The sequence below is a fragment of the Anser brachyrhynchus genome, assembly GCF_964034855.1.
Source record: "Anser brachyrhynchus genome assembly, chromosome: Z".
Classification (NCBI taxonomy): Eukaryota; Metazoa; Chordata; class Aves; order Anseriformes; family Anatidae; genus Anser; species Anser brachyrhynchus.
Genome location: NC_137697.1, coordinates 53,852,534 through 53,867,811, shown reverse-complemented (window position 1 = coordinate 53,867,811; position 15,278 = coordinate 53,852,534). Strand labels below are relative to the sequence as shown.

The 15,278-nt window shown below is 37.9% G+C and overlaps 1 protein-coding gene across 1 annotated transcript in view; it reads right to left on the bottom strand.

Moving 5' to 3' along the window:
- Positions 1-779: 779 nt before the first annotated feature.
- Positions 780-15,278, bottom strand: part of PJA2 (praja ring finger ubiquitin ligase 2) — a 37,101-nt gene continuing 22,602 nt past the window's right edge. Inside the window, exons 6-10 of the mRNA XM_080574938.1 lie at positions 14,773-14,958; positions 13,137-13,248; positions 5,683-5,797; positions 5,251-5,366; positions 780-3,937 (exon numbers count right to left, since the gene is read on the bottom strand). Coding sequence (XP_080431064.1) covers positions 3,806-3,937; positions 5,251-5,366; positions 5,683-5,797; positions 13,137-13,248; positions 14,773-14,958 — 661 coding nt within the window. The 3' untranslated portion in view covers positions 780-3,805. The remainder of the gene's footprint in view (positions 3,938-5,250; positions 5,367-5,682; positions 5,798-13,136; positions 13,249-14,772; positions 14,959-15,278) is intronic.

Below are 15,278 nucleotides of genomic sequence, written 5' to 3'. Positions count from 1 at the left end.
GCTGGTGAACTTGGGCAGAAGAAAAACTGCCTGCAGCAAGAGCTTCAGCTCAGCACTTCCAATCTGAGCCAGGACCGAAGAAAACTGATGAAGAAATAACCAGAGGAATTGTGTTCAGACCTAGCAGGTTTTTCTGTCTCTTGGAAGAGCCAATAAATAAATTAAATCAACGTTTAAGAGAACGGGGAGTTCCCCAGTGTCGTCAGCTTGCCAGTCCCTCAAAGGGCTCCTAGGTTTGTGATAGCCCCTTGACCTCATGTAAGAGGTTAAGAACCCAGAACAGAATTTAGCTACTACAAGTCTCTGTCCAAAATACAAAAGACATAACTATTCACTGGCAATATAACAGCTTATATGGCTTTTAAGAAGTTATTTTTGAAGAGACAAGAATCATATTTTTACAGCTCTTACCAACAAAACAGCCCCCACCCATTGCCTCCCCCAGATGTTAAGCACAGACCAACAAAGCATGGGGGGATGGAGGGAGTGGAACAGGAACCCTCTGTGTTATTTAAAGCAGGCATCTCCAGAGCTGTGAGTGTTAACAGACAGCATCCCAAGTAACCTGAATGGAAATCCTAAAACATGCATTGCCACAACTAAACATAACTATCCCTTCAACTTGAAGGAGGTTTTCTTCATGTTAAGTTAGCTGCTTTCATTATACGTGTTTACAAAATATATGTTGCCTGCATGTCTAATAGCTGAAACAAATTAGAAAGGAATAAACAAAATAAAAAGTCTACTTTTTGTTTTAAACAAAATATCCAAAACACCCATTTTAAATTTGGAATGGAAATGTTTTATTATGTTTAATAAACAGTTTATATCATATAGTTTATTAGAAACATGTTTTGTACCATAACTTTTATTTAAACTTTATTCCAAGTAGGTAATTAGTCTATCCACTTTTATGGTCTCCCTTAGACTTTTAATTTAGACACTTCCATTTCACCAGTGCATGTAAAGACAACACAAACATTTAGTAGTAGCAGGTTTGCTTTTCACATTTCCTTCTTCTTTCCCATTGAATACTTATTTTTACATAACAGCAAAAATTTTCTTCATGTAGATAGAAGGTTTTACCAGAAAATTCCCTTTGAGCAAATTATTTTTTTATTTTAATTTTTTTCTTAGGAAAACATTATACTTTGCAAGGCCTTCAGATGAACTAGGGCCACTTTAACCAAACAATTTTACATTTGAAGCATGAACCACTTAATCTGCACAGCAAGCTGATGAAATTTTATATACCAAAAAAAAATCACAACAGGCATTTGGACAAATGATCCAAATTTCTGGATCGTGACTCTTCCTAGGTGTTGCAGGACAATTCTGGTAACCTGAGCATGACCTAGCATATACTTTTCAGACACCCTGTTGAAGGTCTTTCATCTGTTAGTTCCTCAGCTGAGGAGCCACAAAAGATCTGTAAGTGACTCCTCTACATTCGAGTTAAACAACAACAAAAAAAAGCTTGAACACATTTCTCAGGCAGTTGTTTATTGGTTGTTTAGAAATAGGAAGATGCCAGTACTGAGGCCAGCAACAGACAAGGAGGGAAAAAGCCCAACAGCTGCTTCTTTCTTAACTCTTGACACTGCTGGGTAAGTCTGGAATCAAAAGCATCTAGCAAGAGCACTTCCAGATCTTGCCCCAGAAGCTCAAGTAATCCTCTTTGTAAAACCCTATTCCTAAGGGATTAAATGAAGGCCAGCATACTGTACTGTTCCAGACTGAAACAGAACGCAGCCTGGTTTAAGTACCTGCTACAGCATTTGCTGCAGCGTGAAGCTACTGACGAACAACACCCTCAAGAACAAGTCTGATATTACTAGGCAGTAAAACCCATCCTTCTGCTGGTCTGTTCCCTACCCCAGCCAGGAATATGAATGTCTTCATTTATACTTTTGTCTGAAATGTACATATATCCCCTAAAGATCCTCAAACAACAATAAGGGCTGTATTAACTCTTTATCATCTGGTGTACTTGGTAGCTACAGATCATTCTCCCCAGCCCTGTTTGTAATAGAGATATGGAAAAATTATACTGCTTCTTGGAAGAGAGTAAGTGTCCCAGTAAGCATGCCTGTAAGAATATGTTCAGCGTATGTTCCTTGTCACATTTCCCCCAATCCTGCTGATGGCAACTTCAGGGACTATAGAGTTTTACTACGAAAAATAAGGAGCTGTGCTAACCATGCTTCTACCACTTTTCACCAATATCCAATTGTTGTGGTTTCCTTGTACTCCACGGTTTGGAACTGCATCACCTAAATTCTCATGAATATACCAATGGCAGCTGCTATCCATTCTTTGTTCTGCTGCACTCCACAAACTACACTACAGTAACACTTGTTTTATTTTGAAGGGTACACTATATTTGACTGTTATTTAAAGAAGAAATTAATATTTGTAAAGAATGACACTGATGACAGCAATAATCTAAGCACTAGGGAAGAGCTACTGTAATACCACTTTCCCAAAAATCACTCTTCCTTTCTAAGAGCCTAATTTAACTAATAGTTAGTGGAAGAAACTGTAATTGTTTTAAGACTGTTTGGATTTGATCCCTTTTATATTATTCCCATTATAGGAATCACATGTCTATCCAATAGCCACAGAAGAGATTTGCACAGCTATTAGCGCATATACACAGATCAAAATCTTAACTTCCTGCGCTCTAAGAGTAACTTCGGTATATGAAAAAACTTTAAGGGACATAGTATTATTTAGAGAAATAAGACTGCAGTTTCTAGAACTTTTCTCCTTCAAAATATTAAGTGTAGCATAACCCACTGCAACAAGTGGGTTAAGTGGGTATGCAACACTGGAAACATTCATTCTTTAATTTCTGAAATAGCTTCACAGGAGTTACCCTAATTGAAAAATACATTTGAATACATGGCTATTAGGTATGTAATGTTCTTACTACCTTGTTCAGATTTAAGACTAAGAGATATTTTAATTACAACTGTATTAGGAAAGTAACCCCACTCCTTATATATAAGAAAAATAAATATATCTAGTAATGAGAGGATGTACGTGCATGAAGGAGAAAGTACAGGAGACCTAGTTAATACAGTGGAATTTAAGTAGAACTTGAAGGAAACAGCTGCCCAGCTTTTATGGATTCAGCCTCTTAGAAACTCAGAATATCAAGTGTTGAAGTTCCAAAGTTCATACACTTATTGAGGACGTAGTCTTAAAAATAGTATTAGCATTTGTAAAAAAAAAAGTCCAGGTATCAGCAATTAAACTTTCTTCATAATATCAGAAATGCTGTTAATACGGAATAAAGGGGTAAAATACTGTTTCTTGGTGAAACTTATTTCCAGTGAAACCAAACTGTACTGTTGTCAAAGAAGATCTCTGCATTTGATGTAAAAGAGAGATCCATTACAGTCACTCGTTGGCAAGTAGTTCAGTTATGAAAAACAGATAAGCATAACTTCAGTAAGCTACAACTGCACTGCAGCTGCAGGAACTTAAAGAGAAAGTAAAGAGAAAGTGCCACATTAATTATCTTTTTGGACAAATTTGTCATAATACAAGCTTTAGACACTACAGTTACCAGCAACATTCTATCATGTAAAAAGGGGTGCACATTCTTCAAGCTTTGTTTGAAAACAAACTATTGTAAACCTAAACAAGTTTATAAATTCTTGCATCTTCTTCCTAAACTGAAATATATAATATATAAAGTATTTTACATATAATATTTTATATATAATTGTTTTCACATTGTAATTTAACAGGCAAAGTTAACATTTTTATTTTGGCAAAGGAGACTTCATTTCAGATGCTAGTTTGGAGCTCCTGTAACATCCTGAGCAGAAGATGAGGAATCATGATCAGATAGAATGGAAGCAGTTGTAGCAGCTGCTTCAGGAAGCATGGGTGCAAGCACGTGGCGACAAACAGGGCATGTTCCCGACTACAGGAAAAAGAGGAAAAAAGTGGGTCATTTGCATAGTTTGCATTCAGTTTCATCGAAAAGCTAAAGTTTATGATTTACACAGTATTTCATGTCTTAACAACAGCACTGTCTCAAAGTCACATTTGACAGGACAGATAACTGGAGCTAAAAAAATCTTATATCTCTGATAAAAGGTGCATTTTGTTCTTACACCAGGTGTATGAAGGTTACATCAGACTCCAGCAAGGTCTTCTTCAAAGTGAAGATTTTACATTTGGGAACTCTTATATTTGCCCCTTTACTCCAAAATAAAAAACTTTGTACAACCCAAATCTAACAAAAGTATTACATCATCGTCATCAGCAAGAGCAGTTTACTGTGACAGCAGAAAAAAGTAAGGCATAATACAAGCAATATTTACCTTGAAATCAACACTATTAGGGTACAAAAAATATAAACCCACCAAGAATTCATGCTAGAGGTCATCTGATCTCCCTAGTCTGAATCAATTAACCTTCTTTGTGTAGTTCCTGAGGAAATGATGCATTACCTTGTAGGCTCAGCACTTTCTAACAAACTATTTGAGAGCCATCAAGTCCAGGTTCATTCTGTCTGTAAAGCAGGGTGCAAGTGTGTGGACAAAAATACTAGTAAATCAATTACAGTTTTTAGTCTCATCTCAGCATGATGCTCAATATTTTGAAGGAAAAGCTAATTACAGATGATTAAAACAAAGTCTAATACAATTGGTTTACCAAAGGTTCATGCTGTAAATTAATCTACATGTATTCTAGCAGATTCTTACTTCCTCTTTATTTCTTCAACAATACCTGTTACAACAAATGGGCCCAACGTATTCTGGCAGGACAGATACTTGGTTCTCTTCAGAGGAAACCAAGCCATTACCTTCACTTCAAGGTAGGGTATAGTAAAGAAAACTTCTCTTAACTAACTGAAGTATAACTCATGTCTCCTTCATTCTTACTGAAAGCACACCACGTTTTTCCAGACAAAACTCCTCTCCCATTCAAACACCACTACACTCCAGTCTACATAAATAAGCATTCAGATTTAAGGATTTATAGTATTCAGTTTATTTATACATATAATATTTACATTAACACCCATGCCTAACAAAGGCCAGGTCATTCCCCTTCACGTGATTATGGATATAAATTACTCTCCTCATTTGCATTAGAACTTGGTCCCATAATGCATATAAGTAACAGGCAGTTATTTCATGGCATTTCCTCCCACTTTTTCTAAAGGTTTTAATAGGTCTCCTACTAGAACACAAGTACTCAAAAAAAAAAGCATCCTGTTTTAATTACCTTCTGTAACCAAAGAGTGACACAGGGCTTGTGAAACAAATGATGACAGGGTAGCTCTGTTAAGATTTCATCTTTCACATATTCACTGCAACAGATAGTACAACACTGGTCTTGACCTACAGCCATGAAATAGAAAAAGCATTAGGTTTTTGGTTGTGTTTTTTTTTTTTTACATCTAAGATTAATTGAAGTTAAAACCAATATATATCAAAAGTATCAACAATGATTATGAAATACAATCACACTTACTGAAGTAAAGATTTATTTTCCAAACTGACCAAGGTTATATTCAGTCTAGTTCAAAATTTAAAACCTTAGAACAGCCTTGTCAGCTGCATAGTACATTTAAATACTATATCTATGCTATTATAAAAACCTAAGTTTGTTCTTATAAGCTTTGCAGAAATTAATACTTAATTGTTTTTTCCATACCATTATGGTCATCTGTGACGATAATCTGTGGCAGACGATCTATGCTTTCTTGAGTAGCTGGTGGATGAGCCTGTTCAACATCAAATCCAAGGGACTCCAAATGTGCCAGAGCATTCTGAAAAGGGTGAGCAGAGACCAAGTTCTCTTACAAATGCAACATTCCATATAAAAACAAATAAGCAAGAAAAGGAACCCTGTCAGACTAACCGTTACATCATTTTTATTTTTGTAATGAATGAGCTGAAACTGAAGGTCAAAACAGTAACAGCTTGTTTTTAAGACTTCTCAAAATATCAGGACAGACTCACAACTTATTCTGTAATGAATGTTTGCTCATGTTACAAAATTTCAGGAAAGAGAACAAGTCAAAAATGCAATAAAACTTGCCAGTACAAAACTGTCATTACATTTCATGTTCTGAAAATAAGTTTATTAATTTGTTTCTTGGCTTCAACTACAGCATTACCCAGATATGAAGAAAAACATCAAGTACTTGGACTAGACTGTTAATGTAAGCATTCAGGAAAAAAGCAGGATCCACAGAGATGTTTCTCATCTGTATAATTACCTAAGACAGCCTGCTCTTTGAATTCATCCTGTTTTGAAACTTAAAATTTAATTTTTCACCATACAAAACCACTATGACCCCAATGCCAAAGCAGGCAGATTTGATGTTTACATCATACATTCGACCACCTAAGACATTGAAAGTGAAAAGATCTTCAGCAGAAGAAAAAATAGCAAGAAAGCAAATATAGCAAATCCAGGTTCTAAGAAATGTACGAGATATACCTGATTAAGCAATACAGCAGACTAAAACTGAAGAGCCACAAACACATAAGCACTGAGTTCATATTCTGAATGAACTATGCACAGCCCTCAAGTACAACTACTTACTGTTCTTAGCAGGATGAAATGTATTTATTCTAATAGACAAACTTCCAGGCGAGAATTTTAAGAGAAACTGACATTTTTACAGTGTCAGTGGTTTACCTAATAACTGAAAAACAAACTAGAGAAACATTGGATTACTTTCACGAGTCTTTCCTCTGGATCTTTACAGAAAGTTATCAGCTGCAGTCTGACTATGTATCTGCTCTTGTCAGAGTGGCAAGGTAGCTTGGGCAACCATTCCACCTAACAGCTTTACACCTACAGTCAAATATTTGTGGTAACACAGAGATCAGCATGAGCTAACAAATACTTACAGCTCCTACTGCCACAAGTATTCTCACCTAGAAATGCCAGTTTAAAGCAAACCCTGGAACAGTTAGCTGTGGTGCAATACGCAAGTCTACTTGCAAAACAAGTACATTCCTCAAATTCAACAGCTTAAAACCATTCTGTTCTGCCACAACAGACAATGCTGCCGTACTACCATTAGGATAACTTCAGTATTTGTAATGGTATTTTGCTACTGCTGTGAAGGTCTGAGAATAACTTGTAGACAGTAGTATTGTATTTAATTAGATTAACTACTACAGCTGGAAAAGCTAGATAAGCTCCAAGGCAGACAGAAGGATGCAGTATTACCTGTGTCAAACCTCTGTGCCTATACCCAGTATTAGCACAACAAAACAGAAAATAATTCACATTGTACTGTTTGCTTTTTGAAAGCTATATAACTAGCAAGCACCACAGACGCAATGACTTTAAATGATGTTTAAAACTACATCTTCAAAAAAAGCAAACCTAAGAAAGGTCCATTTTATAACTTACAACTTTTTCGAGGCTTCAAAGATACCCTAATTTTCTCTTATTTCATGTGTGACTGTTTACTGCTCCATGTTCCATAAGCCACGTTGGACACTACTAAAACCAGGGCTGTTATGGGCTACAGGTGTGTGAGCACCTCACAGCTATGAACCAGCACAGGAAATACTCAAAAATGAGATCACTAACAATGCAGACACACCCAACCTGTTCTACACTGCTACTCTAACACTTTCAGTTAAGTAACTTCTTTAAAAAGTGATAGTACAAAAAAAGAAAAACCCACATACATAGGTCATTAAGGACAAAGTGCTTAGCAGAACCCAAGAGTCTTATAGAAGACGGCTTTTTTGTTTGCTTTTAATATGCATTTGCTTTTTCTCCCCTCCAAATCTAACAATTGTGACAGAACTCTCCCTCCCCTCGTCACCCAGGTATAGCAACTTTGTTTTGCTGGATAGTTTTTTTCCCCTGAAAACTGAGCTATAATAGACTACAATAACAAGTAATGTCATCACAGTTGAACTGTCTAGTTGAAGAATCTACTAGTTTCTTTAGGTAACACAGCTGTGTGGGACTTACAGAGGGGGATTAAGTAAATCAGTAACAGGCTGAATAAAGTCACAGCTTTTGGACAAGTTTTTAATGTTTCAATTAAAAACTCAATCCAACCTATTCACCAAACCAGAGAAATAGAATCAGAGACTGGTTTTGGTTGCAAGGGACCTTCACGACTTTCTAGCTCTAACCCCCTGCCATGGGCAGGGACACCTCCCACCAGACCAGGTTGCCCAAAGCCCCATCCAGCCTGGCCTTGAACACCTCCAGGGATGGGGCATCCACAGCTTCTCTGGGCAGCCTGTGCCAAGGCCTCACCACCCTCTGAGTGAAGAATTTCATCTTAGTGTCTAATCTGAAGCTAGCGTCTTTTAGTTTAAAATTATTACACCTTGTACTGTCAGTACACTCCCTGGTAAGAAGTCCCTCCCCACCTTTCCTATAGTACAGAAAAGCCACACTAAGGTCTTCCTGAAGCCTTCTCTTCTCCAGACTGAAGAACATTAACTCTCTCAGCCTGTCTTCATGGGAGAGCTGCTCCAGCACCCTGATCATCCTCATGGCCCTTCTCTGGACCCACTCTAACAGCTCCCTACCCTTCTTGTGCTGGGGGCCCCAGAGCTGAACACAGTGCTCCAAGTGGAGTCTCACAAGAGCAGAGCAGAGGGGGACAATCACCTCCCTCACCCTGCTGGCCACACTGCTTTTGGTGCAGCCCAGGGCACAATGGGCTTTCCAGGCTGCAAGCTTGGATTGCTGGCTCATGTTTATTTTTTTTGCCCACCAGTATCCCCAAGTCCTTCTACACAGGTCTACTCTCAATTCATTCATCACCCAGCCTGCACTGACACTGGTGATTGCTCCAGCCCAGACGAAGGACCTTGCACTTGGCTTTGTTGAACTTCATGAGGTTTGCAAAAGTCCACCTCTCAGGCCTGTCAAGATTCCCCCTGGAGGTCATCCCTTCACTCCAATTTGTCGGCCATACCACTGAGCTTGTCATCATCCACAAACTTACTGACTACACTCAATCCCACTGTCCATGCTGCTGACACGTGTTCAATAATACTTGTCCTAATTCAGACCCCTGAGGAACACCACATCACTAGTCTCCACCTGGACATTGGGCTACTGATCACAGCTTTTCCAATGCAACCATAGAAACAATTCCTTACCCACCGGATGGTCCATCCATCACATCCATTTATCTCCATTTTACACAAGGATGTCATGCAGGACTGTATGAAGTGCTTTGCATAAGCCCAGATAGATGACATCAGTTGCTCTTTCCTCATACACCAGTGCTGTAAACCCATCGTATAAGGTCACCAAATTTGTCAGGCAAGATTTGCCCTTTTTGAAGCTGTGATGGCTGTCACCAGTCACCTCTATTTTCCATAGCTTACTGGAGAATCTGCTCCATGACCTTGCTGGGCATATAGGTGAGACTGACTGGTGTGTAGTTCCTCAGGCTTTCCTTTTCCCCCCCCCTGCTTTTAAACACGAGGACATTATTTCACCTTTACCAGAGACATATTACTTAAAGCTAGTCAAAGCTTAGACTTCTACATTATGAAACCTCTGGTGCAAAAATACCTCATCACCAAGAAACAAATGGGTTAGTTTAAAGTCACAACAAAAGCAGAGGTGCAGTGAACATCTTCCGTAAGGTCAAATCAGACTAAGCAAGATTTAAATAACATGTTGGCCCTAAAGACAAATCTAAATAACACTAAACTAAATAACATTAAAACAGTGTAACTGACAACTAGAAGAAAGCATTTTTGAATACTTGGACTACAAATACTGTAACAAGAACAAGTATTCTGTTGGAAAGCTGTTATACAGATAATATGCAATTGCAGAAAGACAAATGTGCCTGGGTTCAAACAGGGAAAGTTGTTTATATGGGGAAAGGAAAAACACATGCAGGCAGTAAAATCTGCAAGGTGAGAGCAAAAGATGTACAACAAGCAGGAAAGGTTTCTAGTGAACTGGAACCAAATCTCCCTGTAGAATAAGCAAGAAAAATGCCCAAAGACAGAACAAGTCCTGATCTCTGAAATAAAATGGGCTATGTCAAGAACAGATGAAATCACTCCCCTTACTCTTGGAGAGGGAAATGAGAAGCATAAAAATCACATCTTTATTCTTCATGACTGGCATTTTAATTCTTACATCCTTCAGAGCTCTAAAGCCTCATCACCTTGACCTTAGTACCTAGGATAACCCTTCATAGTGATCTCTCTCTACTTGATATATATGTACAGTTAATTGAAACTGCAGAACAGAAATTGTTGTATTACATTTTCTATATACTGAATAAAAAGACCGCATTAAGAAGTACTGCATCAAAAATTGCATTTTCTAGTTCTAGAGAAGATATTTTTAAGAGTCTTATTCAAACTTGGAAAGTCTTCAGTTTGTTCTTCACATCACAAAATATATTTATTTTTAAATAGGGTTCTTCCCCCCCCGCCCCAAAAAAAAGAAGTTCTGTATTCCACATTTTGGATTTCTGACCAAGCACTGTGACCACAGTAGGAAAGATAAGGAAAAGGCTTTGTAACATTATGACATTTATGTCATTCACTGTTCCAGTGAACGATTTCTCATTTTTAGATTTGTTGAAGAGAATTCTACATCCTACATCTACAGCTGCCTGATTACAAGGAAAGTTTAAGAGGTTGCTGTTCCAGCTTTCACACACAAATTTCTAGTCTTTGTTAATCCAGTGACAGATAAGGTCACATCATTTTATTAATAGATTATATCAGAATAGCCACTCACAAGTCCAGAAAACATATCCTACGTCTTGCTGTGATCATTAAAAAATATGATCTCAGCAAACAATCAAAATTAATTCTGGATGGATAGATAAAATGGTAGGTAATAACCCTTAAGAGAAAGGATATTAATTCTGTTTAATCAAATAAAAATGAGAATATCACCTTTAAAAGTAGCTTCTTAAGTTAAATTTTCAAAACAAAAAGAGCACTGATGGATTTGAACTAAAAAGGACACTATACTCAGGAAAGGCAAGGAGCAGATATATTAATCAGCTGTTGCAAGACATCTATCTGTTTCAAGCAACAGATATTCTAGAATTTCTTAGAGGGTATTCTGCTTTGTGCCAACAATACAGAAATTGACACACAGATAGTATCAGTACACTTTCTAAAGGACAAGGATTGAGAGCATTATATATAGATCCTTAAATCGATCTATATAAGTATGACACTAATGTACTTCCCCTTAAACTCTCAAGACTTAAAACTTCTTATGGAGCAGTTATTTCCTGATGACTAATTCCAATTATGCCAGACTTCTTATGCCCACCATAAAGTTTCAGAGATTCAAGTGCTAATTTCAAGTAGCAATACTATTTCAGAAAATTGGCTTTCCCTCTTGTCCAATACCCAGAGCGACCTGATCCACAGGTTCCAGAGAATAACTACCTCTGTAGTTATCTAACTGCTTGCAATGCAAGTTCAACAGCACTCAGTTCCTGGAGACACTAACATAATCACAGCAGCTTCTCAGTCAGCCATATATATATTCACCTATGACTGTGTTTACAGGTCAGCCTGACAAAAAGTCCACACATTTCTTCTGACAGAAGAGCTACAGAATGCTGTTGCACAGTAATGAGAAAAAAATCTCAGAACTGTAATAACCTCAAGTCACCTCTTCAAGTGTTTACATACAGATAAAAAAAGGATGGGATTAGTTTCCCCTCTCTACACAGATCCTTTCTTTGGTGTTAAGGAGGAGGTCAACTGCTTCTATAGTTCTCTCCTGTCTGATGTAGTGACAACTGGCAGCTATGAAAAGGGCATAGATTTTTCCTATACAACTTCAAAATACTGCTTTTACAATAAGGATATCAACAGATACATCCATAAACAGTTTTGATACATCTCCAGGTAAGTAACACTAACAAGATCCTGCAAAGCTGAAGAGGACCCTGTGGTACTCTATCATAAATAATGCTGACCTCCCATATACCTTGAGGGATGCACAATACACGGAAATTCAATGACTGCCAACTTCAGGGAACAAGCTTTTAATCCCCTTGGAAAATTCACAAAATGTTTGATTTCATTGCTATCTGAGGAAAAAATGCTTTATGATTGTTTCCACTGACAGCCAGCTTTAGAAAACATTTTAAAATGTCCTTGGAATTGTGCCTGCAAGCATACTATGACACAGCCTGCCCTATTCACCCCTTTTAACTAAAAGCCAGTTGCCAGGCTGCCCCTTGCTGCCCTCTAAACTTCACATAAACATTCAATTTAATTGTTGCAGCACCATATTATATGTCTACCAAACACTTAACTCTTATTTTGGCAAATATTCTGCAGGGAAGATTTCTAGCAGTGCAGGAATTGTCACATTGCATCAAGCTGAATTTCAGCTAGCTCCATATTCATTCTGACAGTGACCACCATCACACAACTCAAGAAAAAAACAAACAGGAAAAGAGACTGTAGCCATGACAGTTTATTTATCCAAAGTATAAAATGAAATCTATTAGAGTAAGGTAAAAATAAACAGGATTTAAAAAAACATATGGAACCAAGACACCAGAAAAGTCTTGTGGTGAAGTATAAAAAATAAAAGACTTCCATTAAAGCTCTTAAAAAAAAAAGCTGGGATAATCTATAGGTACAGATTCAGGTATGAACTTTCTTTTGTTAAGTAGGGAATTTAGCAACATCTTTAGAGCAATTTACTCAATGTGTTTATACTTGCTGAAATTACTATCTTCTCCTTTTTCCTCTAAGAGAAAATAAAGTTCTAAAAGTAGTGCTGATCAATAACTGCTTGCTCTGTATCACTTACAACAACTTTAACATTTATTTTCAAGTTTGCATACCTGAAAGTTCAAGATGGACCAGGAAAGTAGTTTTTTAGTTCTCAGTCAACTTCCAACTAAGAAAAATTTGTCACAATGCCACTTATATAATACTACCAAGAACACATGTACAATTCTTACTTTTTCCCCAAACACTGATTGAAATAAGGTCTGAACCCTTTCATATTTAATATAGCACAAAAGATTACACTCTGAATTTTAAAGAAAATCTGAAACTCAATGACCTGAATATTTGCTTATTAAAAACAAAACATAAGAACAGAGGGCTCTGTTCACACAAAATTAAATTGCTGTGTTTTAATACCTCCATAGCTTGTGCTAAGCGTTCCTCTAGTGCCATATAAGTGGTAAATTGGGGATCCACATATGAAATGGCTTGAGCAACTCCTAGGCCATCACCAAACTCATCCAGCAGCCTGTAAAACATGAATTAGGAAACATGGTTAACATTAAAAAGTTAATATAACAAGATGAGGGCTGGACAAGTTGTCGCACATTACCTGTTAATGAGTGTGTATTATCTCACGAGGTGGTTATGGAGGCAGCTCTGACCTCGGCTGGCTGCCAGACACCCACCAGACACTCTCACACCCCCTTCCCAGTAGGACAAAAGACGACAGAGTGCTCATGGGTTGAGATGAGGACAAGGAGATCACCTACCAATTAATTTCTATGGGCAAAACACTCAACTTGGGGAATGTTAATACAATGTACTGCCAATTACATGGAGTTAGATGGTAAGACACACGGTCGATTGCTGCCACACCTTTCCCCCAACCCCTTCTCCCCAGACTCAGCTCCAGCCATTCATTTCCAACACCCCCACCCCCTGGCCAGAGCACCTCAGGAGCATAGGGGCTGTGCCCATTACATCCCAGCTCCACTCTGCCCCTCCTTCCTCCTCACGCTTTTCCCCTGCTCCTGTGTGGGGCCTTCCACAGGCTGCAGTCCTTCAGGAGATGCCCAGCTGCTCTGCCACAGTCTCTCCACAGGCCTGGAGCACCTCCTGCCCTGACCTCGGGCTCTGCAGGGCTGGTGTTCTCACTTTTCCCTCACTCCTCTCTGCATGCAGCAGTTTTCTCCGTTCTTAAATCTGTTCCCCTGAGGCACCACCATCTTGGCTGCAGGGCCCAGCTGGAACCAGCATCCCCACTACCAGCGTCTGCACCCAGCACAGTAGTACAGTCACAACAGCGCAGACCTCAGATGAATCTGAGGTAAGCTTTGACTGAGCTTTTGCTTTGACACTTCAGAGAAATTTGTTATATTATTAATAAGTAGAAGAGAAGCAGCTTTAAATCTCTCACTGAAAAACATTCCCTCTAGCTTACTTTCACTTTAAACCAAACATGTTATTCTAGGATTAGGCTTTGCAAGTGGCTTTGATCGCTTTCTTCCTACTATTTGCAGGACTCCTCTAATAAGTATATCACAATATTCTTCAGCAATTTAATGACAAAAGATTGACTGAAATATTTGAAATTATGATGTTAGGTAAGCAAGTGTCATTTCAAAGAAAAAAGTAAGTTTTACAACATCTGAATTGTACCAGCTGCAAAACAGGTAAAGACCACAGTTAAAATGCTGTAGTGACTTGAATGTTGACTACATTCATATTACTTTACTCTTTTTTACACTTCCACTACACTTATCTTGAAAAATCAATTGAATAAGTATACCCATCCATAAAATACTTAGTGCACCAGAATTCTCTCAGATCAGACTGATTTAGCAGATCTACATTCTTCCCTCGTTAAAGGAAACGTAACACTTGCAGTACCTTAAAACTTATGTTTCTTTGCAAGTCTTAACAACCAGATTATCAGCCTTTGAAGAATATGTATACCAATAGCCACATGTATTTTGACATCTTACATGAAAAAGAAAACAACTACAAAACCTCCAAAATTAATACAGAAAACTACAAGAGGCATACACACCTCCACTCGACATCCAGGTCCTCACTCACACTGGAGTCATCCTCAAGGTTGTTGTTTCCATCTAATATAAATAAGCCAGGATGCACAAAATCACTAACTGGATGATTTTCCTCATCACTGCTACTTTCCGTTTCTTCATGGTACTGTAACCAAGTAATCTCTCCTTCCTCCAAAAGCGTTGGTTCCCTTCAAACAAATAAAAGAAAACTGTTTTTTCCTTTCAAAAAAATCAACAAAGAGCTAATACTAAAAAGTTAAGAGAATTTACGAATATATACCAGCAGGTACACACATTACACAAAATATATATATTTTACAAATATATACAAGAGGGTACACATATTACATCAACAGCTGAAGCTGCATTTCATGGACTGCAGAGTCCCAGACTAGGGATTTAATGTTGGCTGTGGGAAAAAAAAATCAACTGACCCATCCAGACTAAGAGCTTAGTAAAACACGATTCTGTGGCAAAATTATTTTTATAATACTCAAGGCCAGCAGTA